This window comes from Hyperolius riggenbachi, chromosome 10 (assembly GCF_040937935.1).
Source record: "Hyperolius riggenbachi isolate aHypRig1 chromosome 10, aHypRig1.pri, whole genome shotgun sequence".
Lineage (NCBI taxonomy): Eukaryota > Metazoa > Chordata > Amphibia > Anura > Hyperoliidae > Hyperolius > Hyperolius riggenbachi.
The window spans coordinates 253,205,247-253,222,746 of record NC_090655.1 but is presented as its reverse complement, the minus strand read 5'-3'; the positions used below and the strand labels follow the sequence as shown (position 1 = coordinate 253,222,746).

General features: G+C 44.6%; 2 protein-coding genes across 3 annotated transcripts in view; one reads left to right on the top strand and one right to left on the bottom strand.

The window, feature by feature from the left end:
- Positions 1-17,500, top strand: part of LOC137535336 (zinc finger protein 665-like) — a 213,664-nt gene that overhangs the window by 106,969 nt on the left and 89,195 nt on the right. The gene's annotated exons all lie outside the window — the stretch shown is intronic.
- LOC137535322 (oocyte zinc finger protein XlCOF8.4-like) lies at positions 1,092-15,195 on the bottom strand. 2 transcript variants are annotated; one of them, XM_068257152.1, is made up of 7 exons: positions 15,069-15,195; positions 14,860-14,983; positions 14,312-14,403; positions 13,833-14,199; positions 7,299-7,652; positions 2,071-2,238; positions 1,092-1,973 (listed from the first exon to the last, which is right to left on the bottom strand). In XM_068257152.1, exons 1-7 carry the CDS (start codon positions 15,114-15,116, stop codon positions 1,786-1,788), a joined length of 1,341 nt encoding a protein of 446 aa, XP_068113253.1. In that variant the 5' UTR covers positions 15,117-15,195; the 3' UTR covers positions 1,092-1,785. The 2 variants fall into 2 exon arrangements, with proteins under 2 accessions (XP_068113253.1, XP_068113254.1); XM_068257153.1 differs by lacking the exons at positions 1,092-1,973; positions 2,071-2,238 and having other exon boundaries at positions 6,962-7,652.

Below are 17,500 nucleotides of genomic sequence, written 5' to 3'. Positions count from 1 at the left end.
AACCCATGAGCTCCGTTTGATCAGGTCTTGGCCCCATAGGGGATCGCCCATACGCCAACAAACATACCTCTGAGGATGACAGCCATATGGAAACTGCGGGTTGTCTAAGATCGGGATAAAGGGGGAGGGCCATGGAGAAATATTACGGTGGTATCCAAACGTATGGAGAGAAAATAGAGTAGAGTGTATAGAAACATTGTTTCCCTGTACTTTAGTAACTGACCACGGTAGTAAGGTTAGATCAGTATCTGTTAGCTCTTGCTCAAGTTGAACCCACTGTTTTTGGTCATGATGTCTGTGCCAATCAACTAAACTAGGGCTGCCCATAGGTTGATCGCGATCTACCGGTAGATCGCGACCACCTTCTCGGTAGATCGCGGCCTCATGGCCGCTTCTCATTAAATGTTCCGGCCGGCAGCTGTAGAATGCGGCCAAGCGTCTCATCACATTTTGCTTTCGGGCCGCTGGCCAATAAGGATGCTGGGAGGAGAGTGGCGGCAAGGAGAGAGGGAGGTGAGAGGTGGCGCGGCTGCGATGTCATGGCTGGGGGCGGCACCAGGCACGTTTCAAACACGCTCGTCGCGCACTGCCCGCTGCTCCTTAGCCCGCCAAAGCACTCCTGGACCCACAGCCGCCGTAGGGCATGTTACTCGCACGCTGCCCCTTAGCCTGCCAAAGCGCTCTTGGACCTGCAGTCGCCAGAGGGAACTTTACTCGCACGCTGCCCTGGACCCTCAGCCGCCGGATTGAGGTACTACCTCCTATACTGCAGGCACATATACCTGGCTACCCTTTACTGCAGGGACATATACCTTGCTAACCTTTACTGCAGGGACATATACCTGGCTAACCTATACTGCAGGCACATGTACCTGGCTAACCTATACTGCAGGCACATGTACCTGGCTAACCTATACTGCAGGCATATACAGGATCTTCTCAAAAAATTAGCATATTGTGATAAAGTTCATTATTTTCTGTAATGTACTGATAAACATTAGACTTTCATATATTTTAGATGCATTACACACAACTGAAGTAGTTCAAGCCTTTTATTGTTTAAATATTGATGATTTTGGCATACAGCTCATGAAAACCCAAAATTCCTATCTCAAAAAATTAGCATATTTTATCCGACCAATAGAAGAAAAGTGTTTTTAAAACAAAAAAAGTCAACCTTCAAATAATTATGTTCAGTTATGCACTCAATACTTGGTCGTGAATCGTTTTGCAGAAATGACTGCTTCAATGCGGCGTGGCATGGAGGCAATCAGCCTGTGGCACTGCTCAGGTGTTATGGAGGCCCAGGATGCTTCGATAGCGGCCTTAAGCTCATCCAGAGTGTTGGGTCTTGCGTCTCTCAACTTTCTCTTCACAGATTCTCTGTGGGGTTCAGGTCAAGAGAGTTGGCAGGCCAATTGAGCCCAGTACAGCACTTATATAAGCAACAAATATGCTCAATTTTACAATGTTATGTATATCTTTCTGTCAATAAAACCTATGATGAAAAAAAAATTATCTGAAGAGTAGCAACATGGGGGTCTCAAAACAACTCTCAAATGACCTGAAGACAAACCATCATGGTTTAGGGGAAGGATACAGAAAGCGGTCTCATATTTCATCTTTCTGTTTCAACAGTTAGGAATATATTGAGGAAATGGAAGACCACAGGCTCAGTTCAAGTTAAGGCTCAAAGTGGCAAACCAAGGAAAATCTCGGATAGACAGAAGCGATGAATGGTGAGTAGTCAGTCAACCCACAGACCAGCACTAAAGACCTACAACATCATCTTGCTGCAGGTGGAGTCACTGTGCAACGTTTAACCATTCGGCGCACTTTACACAAGGAGATGCTGTATGTGGGAGTGATGCAGAGGAAGCCTTTTCTCCACCCACAGCACAAACAGAGCTGCTTGAGGTATGCTAAAGCACATTTGGGCAAACCAGCTTCATTTTGGAGTAAGGTGCTGTAGACTGATGAAACAAAAATTGAGTTATTTGGGCATAAAAAGGGGCATTGTGCATGGAGGAAAAAGAACACAGCATTCCAAGAAAAACACCTGCTACCTACAGTAAAATATGGTGGTGGTTCCATCATGGTGTGGGGCTGTGTGGCCAGTGCAGTGACTGGGAATCTTGTCAAAGTTGAGGGACGCATGGATTCCAATCACGATCAGCAGATTCTGGAGACCAATGTCCAGGAATCGGTGACAAAGCTGAAGCTGCACCGGGGCTAGATCTTTCAACAAGACAACAACTGTAAACACTGCTCAAAATCCACTAAGGCATTCATGCAGAGGAACAAATACAACGTTCTAGAATGGCCATCTCAGTCCCCATACCTGAATATAATTCAAAATCTGTGGTGTGAGTTAAAAAGAGCTGTCCATGCTTGTAAGCTATCAAACCTGAATGAATTAGAGATGTTTTGAAAAGAGGAATGGTCCAAAATACCTTCAACCAGAATCCAGACTCTCATTGGAACCTACAGGTAGCGTTTAGAGGCTGTAATTTCTGAAAAAGGAGGATCTACTAAATATTGATTTCATTTCTTTTTGTGGTGCCCAAATTTATGCACCTGCCTAATTTTGTTTAAACAATTATTTCACACTTTCTGTAAATCCAATAAACTTAATTTCACTTCTCAAATATCACTGTGTGTGTCTCTCCTATATGATATATTTAACTGACATTCTTCATCGTAGCAACTAACGATTTATACAGGAAAATTATGACGATTAACAAGGTTGCCCAAACTTCCGCATCTCACTGTATATGTAGCCAGGTATAGGAGCCGCCAGTATATACAGCCAGGTATAGGAGCCGCCAGTATATGTAGCCAGGTATAGGTACTTCACCTCCCCCCCCCCCCCCAGAAATCCCTGGTGCTGTGCAGGAAAGAAGATTTACTCACCGCGGCCTCTGTCCAGCGGCAGTCACACATCCTGCCGCACAGCTCCCGGTCTACAGTACTAGGACTTGGCTTGATGACATCATCAAGCCGCGTCCCAGTACTGTAGACAATAGACAGAGCTGTACGCAGTGGAGAAGGATGTGCGGCTGCTGCAGGACAGATGGAAGGTAAATATTTCTCACTTGCTTCAAGTGTTGGGGACCTGGGGGGGGGGGGGGGGGAGGGGTCGCAACAGATGGAGGGAGTGTTGATCACTGCAGGGAGGGGGGGTCACGGCAAGCGGGCAAGGGATCTCTGCAGGGAGTGTGGGTGGGAAGGAGGGAGGGGAGGTCAATGCAGGTGGGTGGGGGAATTGCTGCAGAAAAGCCCCGCAACTTCTCTGCCCTGCCGGCTCCACGTGGGATTCCTTTGGATAGCTGGATGCTTGGTTTGTACACTGTGGGTAGCACAGATCACTACCCACAGTGTGCCGACAGGCATCCAGCCATCCTAGGGAATCTTATAGAAGTGAAAAAAAAGTGGAGCCAGCAGGGCAGAGCAGCTAGAAATCTCCCTGGCAGCTTGGATGAGCCTGACTCATCCATATCGCTTTCAGCATTTTTTTTGCTGGACAAGCCAGGCTCATCCATACCGCTAGGGAGGTTAAGAAACAACTCCCTACACATCAGTCAGGAAGAAAAACACACATAGGGTCCACAGAAATTGAAAATGTAGGACCCATACACATCCAATCCGGATTGAAAGGTACAAAACAAGGTACTTCTGATATGAGTCAGGAGCATCCCCATATTGCCAAAAGGGAAAATTCCTTCTATGTCATAAAAAGCATAGCTATATAAACAACCGATGTGGATAAAGCTATAACACGTGGTTAAATATAAACATTGATCATTCATAACAAGGATTTGCGGACTAGGTTAATAACCAATACTGTCCATAATTTAAGCCCACATACTTTATAGAGATATATCTTCCAATGTAAAATGTATTCTCGCCTGGGTCCCACACACATACAATTATGAGTGGATTAATATATAACTCCTCATGCAAAGCTTGATGGACTCAGTGTGCCCAATCTGTAAATCCATCTGGCTATAGGTTGTTTCAGTTATTGATCCAAACTGTCACTTCTTGGGATCAAAATAACAGATATGGGGCCCATACACATCCAATCCGGGCACAATATCAGGTAGTACCGAAATGTAACAGGGAAATCCCTATATTATTGCCAACAGGAATGTTATGAAGAGCATGGCTATAGGGACATGCGGTGAGGATTAGAATATAACATGCATGTAAATATAAACGTTGTCCAATCAGATCGGAGTACTGAACTAGGTTTATAACCAATGCTGTCCATTATTTAATACCTGCATTCTTTATATAGGGGTATCCTCCCAGATTCACATTTGTTCTTGCCTAAGTCCCGCACACACACAATTATGATTGGATTGCAAAAATGGGGTATATGTAAAACCCTCATTCAGGCCCGATGGACTCGAAATACCCAATCTGTAAATTCATCTGGCCTCAATGTATCGCTAAATTCAATAACTGTTCCCTGTACAGTACTTGGCGAGTGCCCAACAAGCGCCAGAGGAGGTTTGCTGTCTCTTCAGACCTGTGAGACAAGATAAGGGATAAGGATTTGAATCCCAATTGTCCTATTCCTATTCTCAGTATGGCTGAATGGCGTAATGGTTAAAAGCTCTGCCTCTGACACAGGCGACCAGGGTTCAAATCTCGGCTCTGCCTGTTCAGTAACCCAGCACCTATTCAGTAGGAGACCTTAGGCAAGTCTCCCTAACACTGGTACTGCCTATAGAGCGTGTCCTAGTGGCTGCAGCTCCGGCGCTTTGAGTCCGCCTGGAGAAAAGCGCAATAAATGTTATTTGTCTTGTCTAGTATGTATTACGCTTAAAAGTATCACTTCTATCTAAACAACAGCTCTCCACAGATTAGTCAGAGGGGGAAAAAAACTAGACAGGGTCCACAAACATTACAAATGTGGGACCCATACACATCCAATCTAGATTGTAAGGCACAATACAAGGACGTGTCAGGGACATCCTGATATTATTGCCATCAGGAAAACTTCCCTTTATGATATGAAGAGCCTGGCTATAGAAACATATGTCAAGGATAAAACTATAGACTGCAGGTAACTATAAACATTACCCAATTGCAACAGGGAGTGTCAGACTAGGTATATAACCAATACTATTCATGATTTGAAGCCTGCATACTTCATATAGATATATCCTCCCAGATCAAGATCTATACTCGCTTATGTCCCACACACATACAATTATGATTGGATAACAAAAAATGTGGTATATGTAAAACTCTCATTTGCACCCGATGGACTCATAATACCTAATCTATAAATCCATCTGACCTCAATTTGTTTCAGTTTTTTTAATCAAGTCATCATCTCTAGGGACCAGAATAGCAGATGTGGGACCCATACACATCCAATCTGGATTGTAAGGCATGATACAAGGTAGTACCGATGTGTGTCAGGGACATCCTTATATTATTGCCAATAGGAAAAAAAATCCCTATAATGTTATGAAGAGCCTGGTTATAGGAACATATGTCACATATGAACATATGCTTGTGTATCTCAATGAGCTATATTATTGTATTGGCACACCTGAGACGATAAGGTCGTTGCTTCATTGTGATCAGACTAAATTCAATCCGCTGCATACGTTTTGCAAAAATCTACTTGTTTATGGTCACCTCAGATGATCAATGAAGCTTACTAAGCCAACACTGGGCCCACACTGCAAAAAAACTTTTTTTTTGTGTTCACAGTTACTCCGCAAGACCATAGAGGCTGGAAAATCGCAATCATACGCACTTCCGGGAACAGCACAGCCACTGTCACCACTACACAAATATTGTCACCAAGAGGACTAACATTCACTTCCTGGAGGTGTCCACTAGTAAAAACAATTATTCACTCACCCGATGTTATCATTAAACGCGGCGCTTTGTCTGTCAGTGTGCACTGGGCCTAACCCTCCTCACACTACCTGATGGACGTGTACACACGCCGGACGTTTAAAGCACTTTATTTCACCAATTTAGGAATGTAAAGCGATTTCTGCCCTTTAGTGATTAAAACACGACTCTGCGTCAACTACGTAATTTTTCATGGAACTTTTGCCATGGAACCCCCTCCGGCATGCCACTGTCCAGGTGTTAGTCCCTTTAAAAAAAACTTTTACTTCGGTTTTTGGCCAGAAATAGTCCCTAAGTTATTTTTTTTTTTTAAGTTTGCGAACGGATGCAGAAATATTTGTGGACCATTCACAAACTGGATTGTTGGAAAGTATCTATCACTATCAAGAGCAGCAACAATCCAATGCACAAAGCAGCATGAAAGAGTCCTCGGGATACAAAATAAAAATGCTGCCATGTGTGCTTTGCAAGAAGTAAAAGAAACATTAGCGAAAACATTTCCCACACAACACGTCTCACAAGCAGTGATTTCTGCTCAAAGCATTTCCCACACTCAGCACATGAATATGGCTTCTCACCAGTGTGATATCTCTCGTGTTAAAATAGTGTCCTTTCCAACCAAAACATTTCCCACACTCAGCACATTAATAGGGCTTCTCACCTATGTGAGATCTCTCATGCTTGACAAAGCTTCCTTTCTCTCTAAAACATTTCCCACACTCAGCACATGAATAGGGCTTCACACCAGTGTGACATCTCTTATGTATGACAAGGTTTCCTTTCTGTCCAAAACATTTCCCACACTCAGCACATGAATAGGGCTTCTCACCTGTGTGAGATCTTTCATGTTTGATAAGGCTTCCTTTCTCTCCAAAACATTTCCCACACTCAACACATGAATAGGGCTTCTCACCAGTGTGAGATCTCTTATGTCTGACAAGGTGTCCTTTCCATTCAAAACATTTCCCACACTCTGCACATGAATAGGGCTTCTCACCAGTGTGATATCTCTCATGTGTTAAAAGGTATCCTTTCCGCCCAAAACATTTCCCACACTTAGCACATGAATAGGGCTTCTCACCAGTGTGAGATCTTTCATGTTTGATAAGGCTTCCTTTCTCTCCAAAACTTTTCCCACACTCAGCACATGAATAGGGCTTCTCACCAGTGTGTGATCTCATGTGTTAAAAGGTGTCCTTTGCGCCCAAAACATTTCCCACACTCAGCACATGAATAGGGCTTCTCACCAGTGTGAGATCTCTCATGTATGACAAGGTTTCCTTTCCGCCCAAAACATTTACCACACTCAACACATGAATAGGGCTTCTCACCAGTGTGAGATCTCTTATGTGTGACAAGGTTTCCTTTCTGTCCAAAACATTTCCCACACTCAGCACATGAATAGGGCTTCTCACCAGTGTGACATCTCTCATGTCTGACAAGGTGTTCTTTCCACTCAAAGCATTTCCCACACTCAGCACATGAATAGGGCTTCTTGCCAGTGTGAGATCTCTCATGAATGACAAGATGTGATTTCCTTACAAAACCTTCCCCACATGTGGAACAGTAATAAGATCCTCCAGCAGGGGGAGAGCTGTTCTGGGTATGAGGCCCCTCAGGGTTAGAAAGGTGAGGGGAGTCTGTGGGAATATTTGGGGTAACCAGGATATCTGCAGGAGACTCTTGTCCAGTGACATCATCATCCGTTGTACAGTGTGTGGATACAGAGAGACGAGTCTCTGAGAGGTTCCTGATGCCGGGACTCCGCCCTGCAAATAGAGACACATCAATTATCATTAGGGATCTTCAGTGAGCTGTTGATAATTCCAAAACGATGCAAAAATGATGCAGATTGGCATTGGGCCAGATGCAGCATTTGCGTAACTCTGCATATAATTAGCACCATCTCAGAGTTATTGGCATGTCACTGACCATCGCTTGTTATCAGCCTGATAGAGAACTGCAGGAGGTTGTGCTCATTACAGGCTGCCAATCACATATCTTTAAATCCAAATTTTCTGTATCTTGGAATTTGGACAATTAAATTAATTTCCTGAGAAATGTGATTAGCTGCATACAATTTGCATGGCGTTTGCAAACAAGTACAGAGTTATTTGCATCTTATTGGCCTCCCTACATATAAAGCATTGGCCACAAATTGACAAGCAGTAAATTGTAGAGCTTGATGAGACAATGGAAGCAATGTTTTCCTCCTGTGACAACAGACCTATATGTAGTTATAGCAATAAATCTGTGTTATGTTTGTAGGTCAATGTGGTGTCACTTACACATTCTTATTACCATTGTATCATCCTGTCACTCATATGCCCCTTGTAATGTACCTTTATCTCTCTATTGTTCCCATTTGTGCAAATAAAGATATTATGACATTACACAACATAAATTATAGGAGCTGCGAGGTAGAGGAATTATCCATTTATGTCACGCAAAACCACTAATACTTCTGTAGCTGGATATAAACTCATCCATATATACTCCTATATATACAGTATAGTCATATATCTCCTCCCATCCTTCTGTCCAATGAGGAACCAAATGCTACAGCTCCTATTAGACAGATCAGTGGGGGCGGGGAAAGGGTGTGACTAGAAATCACTGCACCTCCCTCCCCCCCCCCTCCCAAACCTGACATGATTTTTATTTTATTAATTCATTAGTAATTCTCCATAGAGTTGTGCTTTCTCTTCCTCCTTCAGTGATTCCCCCTTTAAAGGAAACCCGTATTTTGTGTCATCATGTCACACAGGTTCTGCCATAAGAAGCTCTTAGGCTGGTCACACTTGAGCTGCAACATAAATTTGTCTTCTCAAAACAGAAGGTATTTGTGATTATTCAGGTTGGAGTGAGCATGTGATGTCTCCCACAATGCATCACTGCTGAATATGCAGATCATCCCTGAAAGCTAAACACACCTCCAGAACTGCTGGAATGCAATGATGTGTCAGCTTGTTTCAGCTTTCAGGGGGAAAAAAAGGATGATTTGGATATTCAGCAGTGGTGCATTGTGGGAAACATCATATGCTCACTCCAACCGGAATAATCACAATACTTTCTGTTTTGATTAGGCAAATTTCTGTTTTGCATAGCATTTTAGTAAGAGGGGTTTTTGGTCCTTTTTAGCCCCTTAATGTGAGCTGGAGTAACAGGAGGACAGTCACAGTGGATGTGATGTAACGTGCTGTGACTGTCTATCGTTGTCATGGCTACCTATGCCACGTCTGATTTCTGTCACTGCAATGGACACAGCATACATCTCCAAACTAGTGTTGAATGAACATCGAGACTGAACGAACGTTTCCAAAATATTCACAAACCTTTCTGCAAATGTTCACAAACCGAACGTTCGTGGGGAACCCACTGACTGTAATGGCAGGTGTGCTTCAAAAACCATCAGGGCATATTTGCAGCCACACTTTCTTTTAAAAGGTGTCAAAACTTTCCTAAAATTCAAGCAGTGGCAGAGGGGGGTCAATGGGAACATTTCCCCATAACTTGTATTTTACACAAAGGGGTTTTTTAAATGTGTAAACACGAAAAATTGCATTTGGTTTCTATACTTTTCAAATCAAGTTCTTTGGAATGGCCGCTGTGTTTACCTGCCTAAAAATTGTTATTTGCAGCAACTGTAGCAGATGCTTTAAATATTTGGCATATTCCTCTCTAACTGTTAAAGTACACGGCTGTCACAAAATATGCTGCTTGCGCAGTGTGGGCCTAACACTGCACTACAAGCTCCACAGTGATGGGAAACTCTTTGTGTGACAATGTCAGGTGACAACATTTTTACAGTACAATACAGCCACTCAATCACTTTATTTTATCACAGTGACAGGCTGTAACAGTGACACAGCCACACACTACACTATACTAAACAGGTGGTGTATATAAGGTACACACCACAAACAACAACAACAAATAACAGCAGAATCATCCCTCAAAGGGACTTTTGGAGTCCCTAGTTGGTGAACTGCAAGGAGCAGAACACCTATGGAAGCAGCTACACTGCACTGAATAACACAGAACAGCATCAGCAAGCTATCTCTCTGTCCCTTAATCATCAGCACAGCTCTCCCTACACTGACTCCAGTCTGACTGTAACATGGCTGCCAGGTTTGTTTCTTTTATGGGGGGTGTGGCTTGTATGGTAAACATGCTTAATTGGCTGTTCTGTCCCACCTGACTTGAGGGTGAAGGGTCAAAACACGGCTACATGTTAAAGTTTGGGGGCAAATGTGAACTTCCCATAAGCTTTGCGGTAAATACAAACGGCAAATGTTTGTCGTGAATTGTGGGTGCAGGGCACTAAAGCAAGCCTGACATACCCAGGTGATGGGAGGAGTTAGGCAGTGGGTGCAGGGCACTAAAGCAAGCATGACATACTGAGGTGATGGGAGGAGTCAGGCAGTGGGTGCAGGGTACTAAAGCAAGTCTGACATACCGAGGTGATGGGAGGAGTCAGGCAGTGGGAGCAGGGCACTAAAGCAAGCCTGACATACTGAGGTGATGACAGGAGTCAGGTAGTGGGTGCAGGGCACTAAAGCAAGCCTGACATACCCAGGTGATGGGAGGAGTCAGGCAGTGGGTGCAGGGCACTAAAGCAAGCCTGACATACCGAGGTGATGGGAGGAGTCAGGCAGTGGGTGCAGGGCACTAAAGCAAGCCTGGCATGCCGAGGTGATGGGAGGAGTCAGGCAGTGGGTGCAGGGTACTAAAGCAAGCCTGGCATGCCGAGGTGATGGGAGGAGTCAGGCAGTGGGTGCAGGGTACTAAAGCAAGCCTGACATACCGAGGTGATGAGAGGAGTCAGGCAGTGGGGGCGGGGCTCCTGACAGAAGTTTCACGCTAGGGGCAGCTTTTTCCGGGGCTGTATCGCTGTAGAGTCGTACTTCCGGGCTTTTAAACCCAGCGCTGCATACTCACAGGTGGATGATCACGATACTCCACTTCAGGTCTAAGGCCATGCATCTCAGCTGTGTCAGACACACAGGGGGAGTTGAGATACAGGGAATTTCCCATAGATAGCCTCCCTGGTTGCAGATACTGGACACACAGCAGGGCAGTTGCTGCACGTTCTACCAGGCAGGTACAATAGTAACACACCTTTATTATCTTTATTACTTATTTTATCAATATTATTAGCTTATTATTATTTATCCATTCCTGCATAAGTTTGCAGCCTGAATGCAGCACACAAGGACACTACGCTGATCGGGAAGTAACTAGATTCTTTAGCCCTGATTAGATAGCGCATCATATCCTGTGCGCTGCTGCACACATCAATCAGAGCCCAATTACTGCCAACATATTCAGTGACAGCACAAAGTCACTTTCAGCCCATGCTCCCAGTTTAAAAGGCAGGTCTTTTTAAAACATTCCTTTGCATTGCAGAGTGGTGTAATAGTGTGGGCGGAAAGTTTTATGATTATTATTAGTTTGTAATTTTTAGTATTATTACTTTCGGCTTAACCATTTAGGGCTTGATTCACAAAGCGGTGCTAACTGTGAGCACGCCTGTGAAAACCCCCTTAGCACGTCTAAACAAGCTTTTCGCGCATAAAACTTTATGCGCGCAAAACTTTATGTGCGTAAAACTTTACGCGCGTACTTCACAGAGCGCAGGGCGCTCCGCGCGAAGTGCCCATTAAAGCCTATGGGACTTAGCGCGAGTAAAACTTTGCGCGCCCAAATTTAGCGCGCGATCCGATTGAGAAATCCGGTGCTAACCTACTTAGCACCCTAGTTAGCGCTTCTAAAGACTTTAGACGTGCTAAGTAGGTTAGCACCACTTTGTGAATCAAGCCCTTAACCTTCTGCGTGCGCATTTCCTGCTTGGGGGGGGGGCGGAGCTCCGCCCCGCCTTCAGTCTCTGAGCGGCTATTGCCGCTCGGGAGACTGTTAGGCAGCGTGATCGCTGTCTATTTACACAGTACAGTGCTGCGATCAGCAGCAGCGCTGTACTGGGGACAGTCATGTGACACGGCTGTCCCCCTGGGGGACAAGTGAGTGATCGGCTCTCATAGGCGGAAGCCTATAACAGCCGATCGCCATAATTGGCTGGCTGTGGGAGGGAGGAAAGAAATTTAAAGAAACAGGGTTTTTCTTTAAAAAAACAACAAACAATAATATTTATTATAAAAAAAATAAACATGAGGGGAGCGATCAGACCCCACCAACAGAGAACTCTGTTGGTGGGGAGAAAAGGGGGAGGGGGATCACTTGTGTGCTGTGTTGTGTGGCCCTGCAGCTTGGCCTTAAAGCTGCAGTGGCCAATTTTGCTAAAAATGGCCTGGTCACTAGGGGGGGTTTAGCACTGCAGTCCTCAAGTGGTTAAGGATGACAATAGTGGAAATCTATGCCCTGTTTTGATGCTGTTGTAGCTGCCAGGGTGTAGATTTGAACTCACTGCTGCTCGTACTCGTCGCTCTCACCAATCACGTCACTACCTCCCCGCCGCAGCTCACTCGCCCTGCCGTCTCTATGAAGGCAGAGCCCTGTGAGCAGGTCAGGAGCCGATTTCATTGGCTCCTGACCCTGTCTGTCAATGTAAGCAACTCCCATTGGCTTACCTTGATAGACACGGTTCACAGGACATCATAGAAACAGTGGTTGTGGCGGGTATTTCGGTGATTTGTCGGTATTCCGTGTTTCTGGTACCAGCGGTCTCTGGTCTATAAGAGGGGTAGAGACCACTGGTACTTAAGTTGTTAATTGATTATTTGATGGTTTTATGATCAATTTCTGCTTACTCATCTTATTCTGTTATTTATATGTATTTATTCATATGTTTTAACCACTTGAGGACCACAGTGGTAAACCCCCCTAAAGACCAGGCTGTTTTATTCATAATTGGCCACTGCAGCTTTAAGGCCAAGCTGCAGGGCCGCACAACACAGCACACGAGTGATTTCTCCCCACCCCTTTCTCCCCACCAACAGAGCTCTCTGTTGGTGGGGTCTGATCGCCCCCCAGTTGATCGCTTGTTTTTTTTTAAAATATTTATTGTAATTACTTTTATTAAATAAATCTATTTTTTTTCTTTTTTTCCACTATCCCGCCCGCCCACCCCCCGCCAGCCAATCATAGCGATCGGCTCTCATTGGCGTGGAGCGGTCTTAGAGTAGTTAAGTAAAAGCCACTCAATTGCTTTTGTATCTGTAAATGTGGACAGGTGCTGCCTGAGTTTTTGTATTACATTGCGCTAACTTCCTCCTTAGCATGCTGGCATCTCCCTGCCCCTTATGCTAAGTAGTCTGAGACAGAGACTACATAGCCAGTGCCCCACAGCCACTAGGTCACCTGAAGGTGTGGTATCGCCGAAACTGGTAGTGATGTAACGGCACTGACGTGCAGCAGACACGCCCCCTGTTTCTCCCGCACCTCCTGGAGCCACATGCCAGAGAGACACCATCGCAATCCAAGGCCTTGGGTTGGATGCAGCAGACGTGGGCGGCCCTGGACACACGTGTTTCTTTTGAAACCCATGTAAGTGCAACTTATAAATAAAGAGGATTAATGCTCTATAGGAGCGCTTTCTTATCTCTCCCCTCTATTGGTTGCTAAGCAAACACAGATCGCAGGAAGGTGGCTGAACAATGACATAAGGGCATCAGCGCTGGAACTAATTAGCAGGAATGTAACATTTCATTATGTTACTCAGGGCTGCTGACACTAGCAAAAGGCCACCGCTAAAGTCCCAGAGGAGAAGAGGGCAGCCCAGTGTGAGAGAATAAAGAGACCTTTCTCTTCCTCAGGGTGTCTGTATTGTTAGTGTTAGCAAGCTGTCACCATATATATTCATGAATGATAGTTATAGATGGCAAAAATCTAACATGAGCACATAGCACAACCCCTAATATGTCCAGTCTGTGAGCAATGTCTTAGCAGCAATACAGATACACATTACTCTATATTTACTGCTGATTACTCACCTGTTCTGCCCTCTGTAACAGTGTCCTCCTCCTTACTTGTCCTCATCATGTCACCTTCCTCCAGAGACTGCTGATCACCCCTCACATATGTCTCTTCTTCTTCCTCTTTAATTGTCCTCATCATGTCACCCTCCTCCATAGACTGCTGATCACTCCTCACATATGTCTCTTCTTCTTCCTCTTTAATTGTCCTCATCATGTTACCCTCCTCCATAGACTGCGAATCACTCCTCACATACGCATCTTCTTCTTCTTCTTTACTTGTCCTCATCATGTCACCCTCCTCCATATACTGCTGATCACTCCTCACATATGTCTCTTCTTCTTCCTCTTTAACCACAGCACTTCCATGTATAAGGTCTCCATCCTGAGTGCACAAAGTGAGAGATGATGTATAATGTGAACACAGATAACAGCATACACAGGAAGAAAGAATGTGTCATGGTTTGGAGTCTCTGGGGTCCCTCAGCCCCACCTACCTGATAATGGTGTGAGATGGTGTGATCTTCCTGTTGACAATCCTGGGAATAAAGAGGACCTGTACATGTCTCTGGTGGGTTACTGAATCCATCTGCAGGAAACACACACACTGACTGAATAAATATGAAACTCGAAAAAAATCTGAATTTTGTGCAAAACTCCATTTTAGTAGTTCAACTTAAAAAGGTTAAACTAATATATCAAATAGACTCATTACATGCAAAGCAATATGTTTCAAGCCTTTATTTGTTATAATTTTGAGGATTATGGCTTACAGCTTATGAAAGCCCTAAAATCAAAATCTCAGACCATTAGAATATTGTGAAAATATTCAATATCCTAGGTCAGAGTGTCAGACTCTAATCAGCTAATTAATCCAAATACATCTCAAACACCTGCAAAGGTTTCCTATTTCATATATTAGTTTCATATTTTAAGTTGAATTACTGATATAAATGGACTTTCACCTGCACATTGTCTCCATGTGTTGGGGGGGGGGGGGCTTAGTCTGCACTGTTCTTTACAAGACATGAAAGTCTCCTCTTACCTGGTGATGTGAGGGGCAGCTGATTCTCCATCATGGTGTCCTTGTAGGGCTCCCTGTTTCCTTCTATATACTGACGCTCCTCCATGGAGAAACAGACAGTAACATCCTGACACCTTTTAGTAACCTGGCACACATAATGATACAGTCACCACCTAGACACACCCCTTGCTGTTACTGGATAATATCCCATAATTCCCAGCACTGCTCACCTCTCCTGTTAGCAGCTCCATCATCTTCCTGGTGATTTTCAGAATCATCTGCTTGTTGTGTCTCTCAAATATCAGGGGTTGAGGTGGGGCACCGAGATGGTCACATGATCACCAAACTTTACTGGAGGAAAACTCTGTATAGAAAGAACAACATTGATGCCACATGATCTCCCAAAATCCTCCTCACCTCTCCAGCCAGCTGTGTGCAGGTGGAGAGTCCTCCAGTTGTGCCCCCCCCCCCCCCCAGTGTAGGTAGCAGATGTAACCCCAGTATTAATAGAAACCTAATTTATAAAAAACATTCAAAATGAACCTCCCCCTAAGGGAGGCTCATAAATTATGTTTCCTTGTGGGGGTCTAATTTGTCTCGATGAAGGCGTCCATCTTGCAGATGTCATTGCAGCATGGCCAATGTTTACCCCTTCCCGACCGCCTAATGCCAATAGCCGTCGGGAAGGTGGTCCCCCCAGGACCACCTAACGGAGATTAGCGGGGATTGTGCGCATCCCCGATGAGTGATGGAGCGGAGCTCCGAGATCAGCGCTAGCCCGCGATCACGACTAGCAGGCTGTTAGAAGAAAAAATACAAAATGGTTTGTTTTGGTTGTACAGCACTGTGATCTAGTGCAGGGCTGTAAAGGGGACAGCTTGGGACAGCTTAGTGACACAGCTGTCCCCTCGAATAGCTCACAATGTGATCCCCTCTCACAGGCTGATGCCTATGAGGGCAGATTAGTGATTGGATTCCGGGGGAGGGGGGGAAGGAAGGATGTAAATTAAAAAAAATGAAAACATTTAATTAAAATAATAATAATAATAATTTTAAATTAATTAAAAAAAAGAAAATGCCAGTGCAGCAGCAATCAGATGCCACCAACAGAAAGGAGGCAAGATTCATTTGTGTGATAAGTTGAATGATCGAATAATAAACTGTTAAAGCTGCAGAGTGCTAAATTGTAAAAAAAAAAAAATCGCCTAGTCACTAGGGGGGGGTGTAAGCCGGTGGTCCTCAACCGGTTAAAGTGGCCAAAAGTCCTGACTACTACTGCATGCTGAGAGAAGTAGTCATTAACCACTTAAGGACTGCAGTCATAAAACCCCTTAAAGAGGAACTGTAACGGCAAAACGCTCCCTGGGGGGTACTCACCTCGGGTGGGGGAAGCCTCAGGATCCTAATGAGGCTTCCCACGCCGTCCTACGTCCCTCAGGGGTCTCGCGGCAGCCCTCCGTACAGCCGTGACGTAATATTTACCTTCCTGGCTCCTGCGCAGGCGCTCTGACGGCTGTCGGTTCCGAAGTAGGTGGAAATACCCGATCGCCGTCGGGTCCGCTGTACTGCGCAGGCGCAAGTCTCCGGCGCCTGCGCAGTAGAGCGGACCCGACGGAGATCGGGTATTTCCATCTATTTCCAAGCCGAAAGCAGCCACAGCGCCCCCGCTGGAGCCAGCAAAGGTAAATATTGAAATTACAGTCGGGCCTGTCGCCGGCTGTTCAGAGGGCTGCAGCGAGACCCCCGTGGGACAGAGGACGGCGTGGGAAGTCTCATTAGGATCCGGAGGCTTCCCCCACCTGAAGTGAATACCCTCCAGGGGATCTTTTTGAAGTTACAGAGTCTCTTTAAGGACCAGACACTTTTTCCATTCAGACCACTGCAGCTTTCACGGTTTATTGCTCAGTCATACAACCTACCACCTAAATTAATTTTACCTCCTTTACTTGTCACTAATAAAGCTTTCTTTTGGTGCTATTTGATTGCTGCTGTGATTTTTAGTTTTTATTATATTCATCAAAGACATGAATCCTGTAAAAAAAATATTTTTTTAACTTTCTGTGCTGACATTTTTCAAATAAAGTAAAATTTCTATATACATTTTTGTCCAAATGTATTGTGCTACATGTCTTTGATAAAAAAAAATCCAATAAGTGTATATTTATTGATTTGGGTAAAAGTTATAGTGTTTACAAACTATGGTGCAAAAAGTGAATTTTCCCATTTTGAAGCATCTCTGACTTTTCTGAGCACCGATCATGTTTCATGAGGTGCTAGACTTCCAGGATAGTATAAATACACCCCAAATGACCCCATTTTGGAAAGACGACATCCCAAAGTATTCACTAAGAGGCATGGTGAGGTCATAGAAGATTTTATTTATTTGTCACAAGTCAGCGGAAAATGACACTTTGTGACAAAAAAAAAAGTTTCCATTTCTGCTAACTTGTTACAAAGAAACCCGAAATCTGCTACGGACTCTCCATGCCCCTCTCTGAATACTTTGGGGTGTCTACATTCCAAAATGGGGTCATTTGTGGGGTGTGTTTACTGTCCTGGCATTTTGGGGGGTGCTAAATTGTAAGCAACCCTGTAAAGCCTAAAGGTGCTCATAGGACTTTGGGCCCCTTAGTGCACCTAGGCTGCAAATAAGTGTCACACG

Coding starts and splice junctions, on each gene's coding strand:
- LOC137535322 (XM_068257152.1), bottom strand. CDS start 15,116: ATGATTCTGAAAATCACCAGGAAGATGATGGAGCTGCTAACAGGAGAG. Junction 14,404..14,859: donor GCTGCCCCTCACATCACCAG/GTAAGAGGAGAC, acceptor TGTTTCCTGCAG/ATGGATTCAGTAACCCACCA. Junction 1,974..2,070: donor AACCACCACCATATTTTACT/GTAGGTAGCAGG, acceptor TTGTTTCATCAG/TCTACAGCACCTTACTCCAA.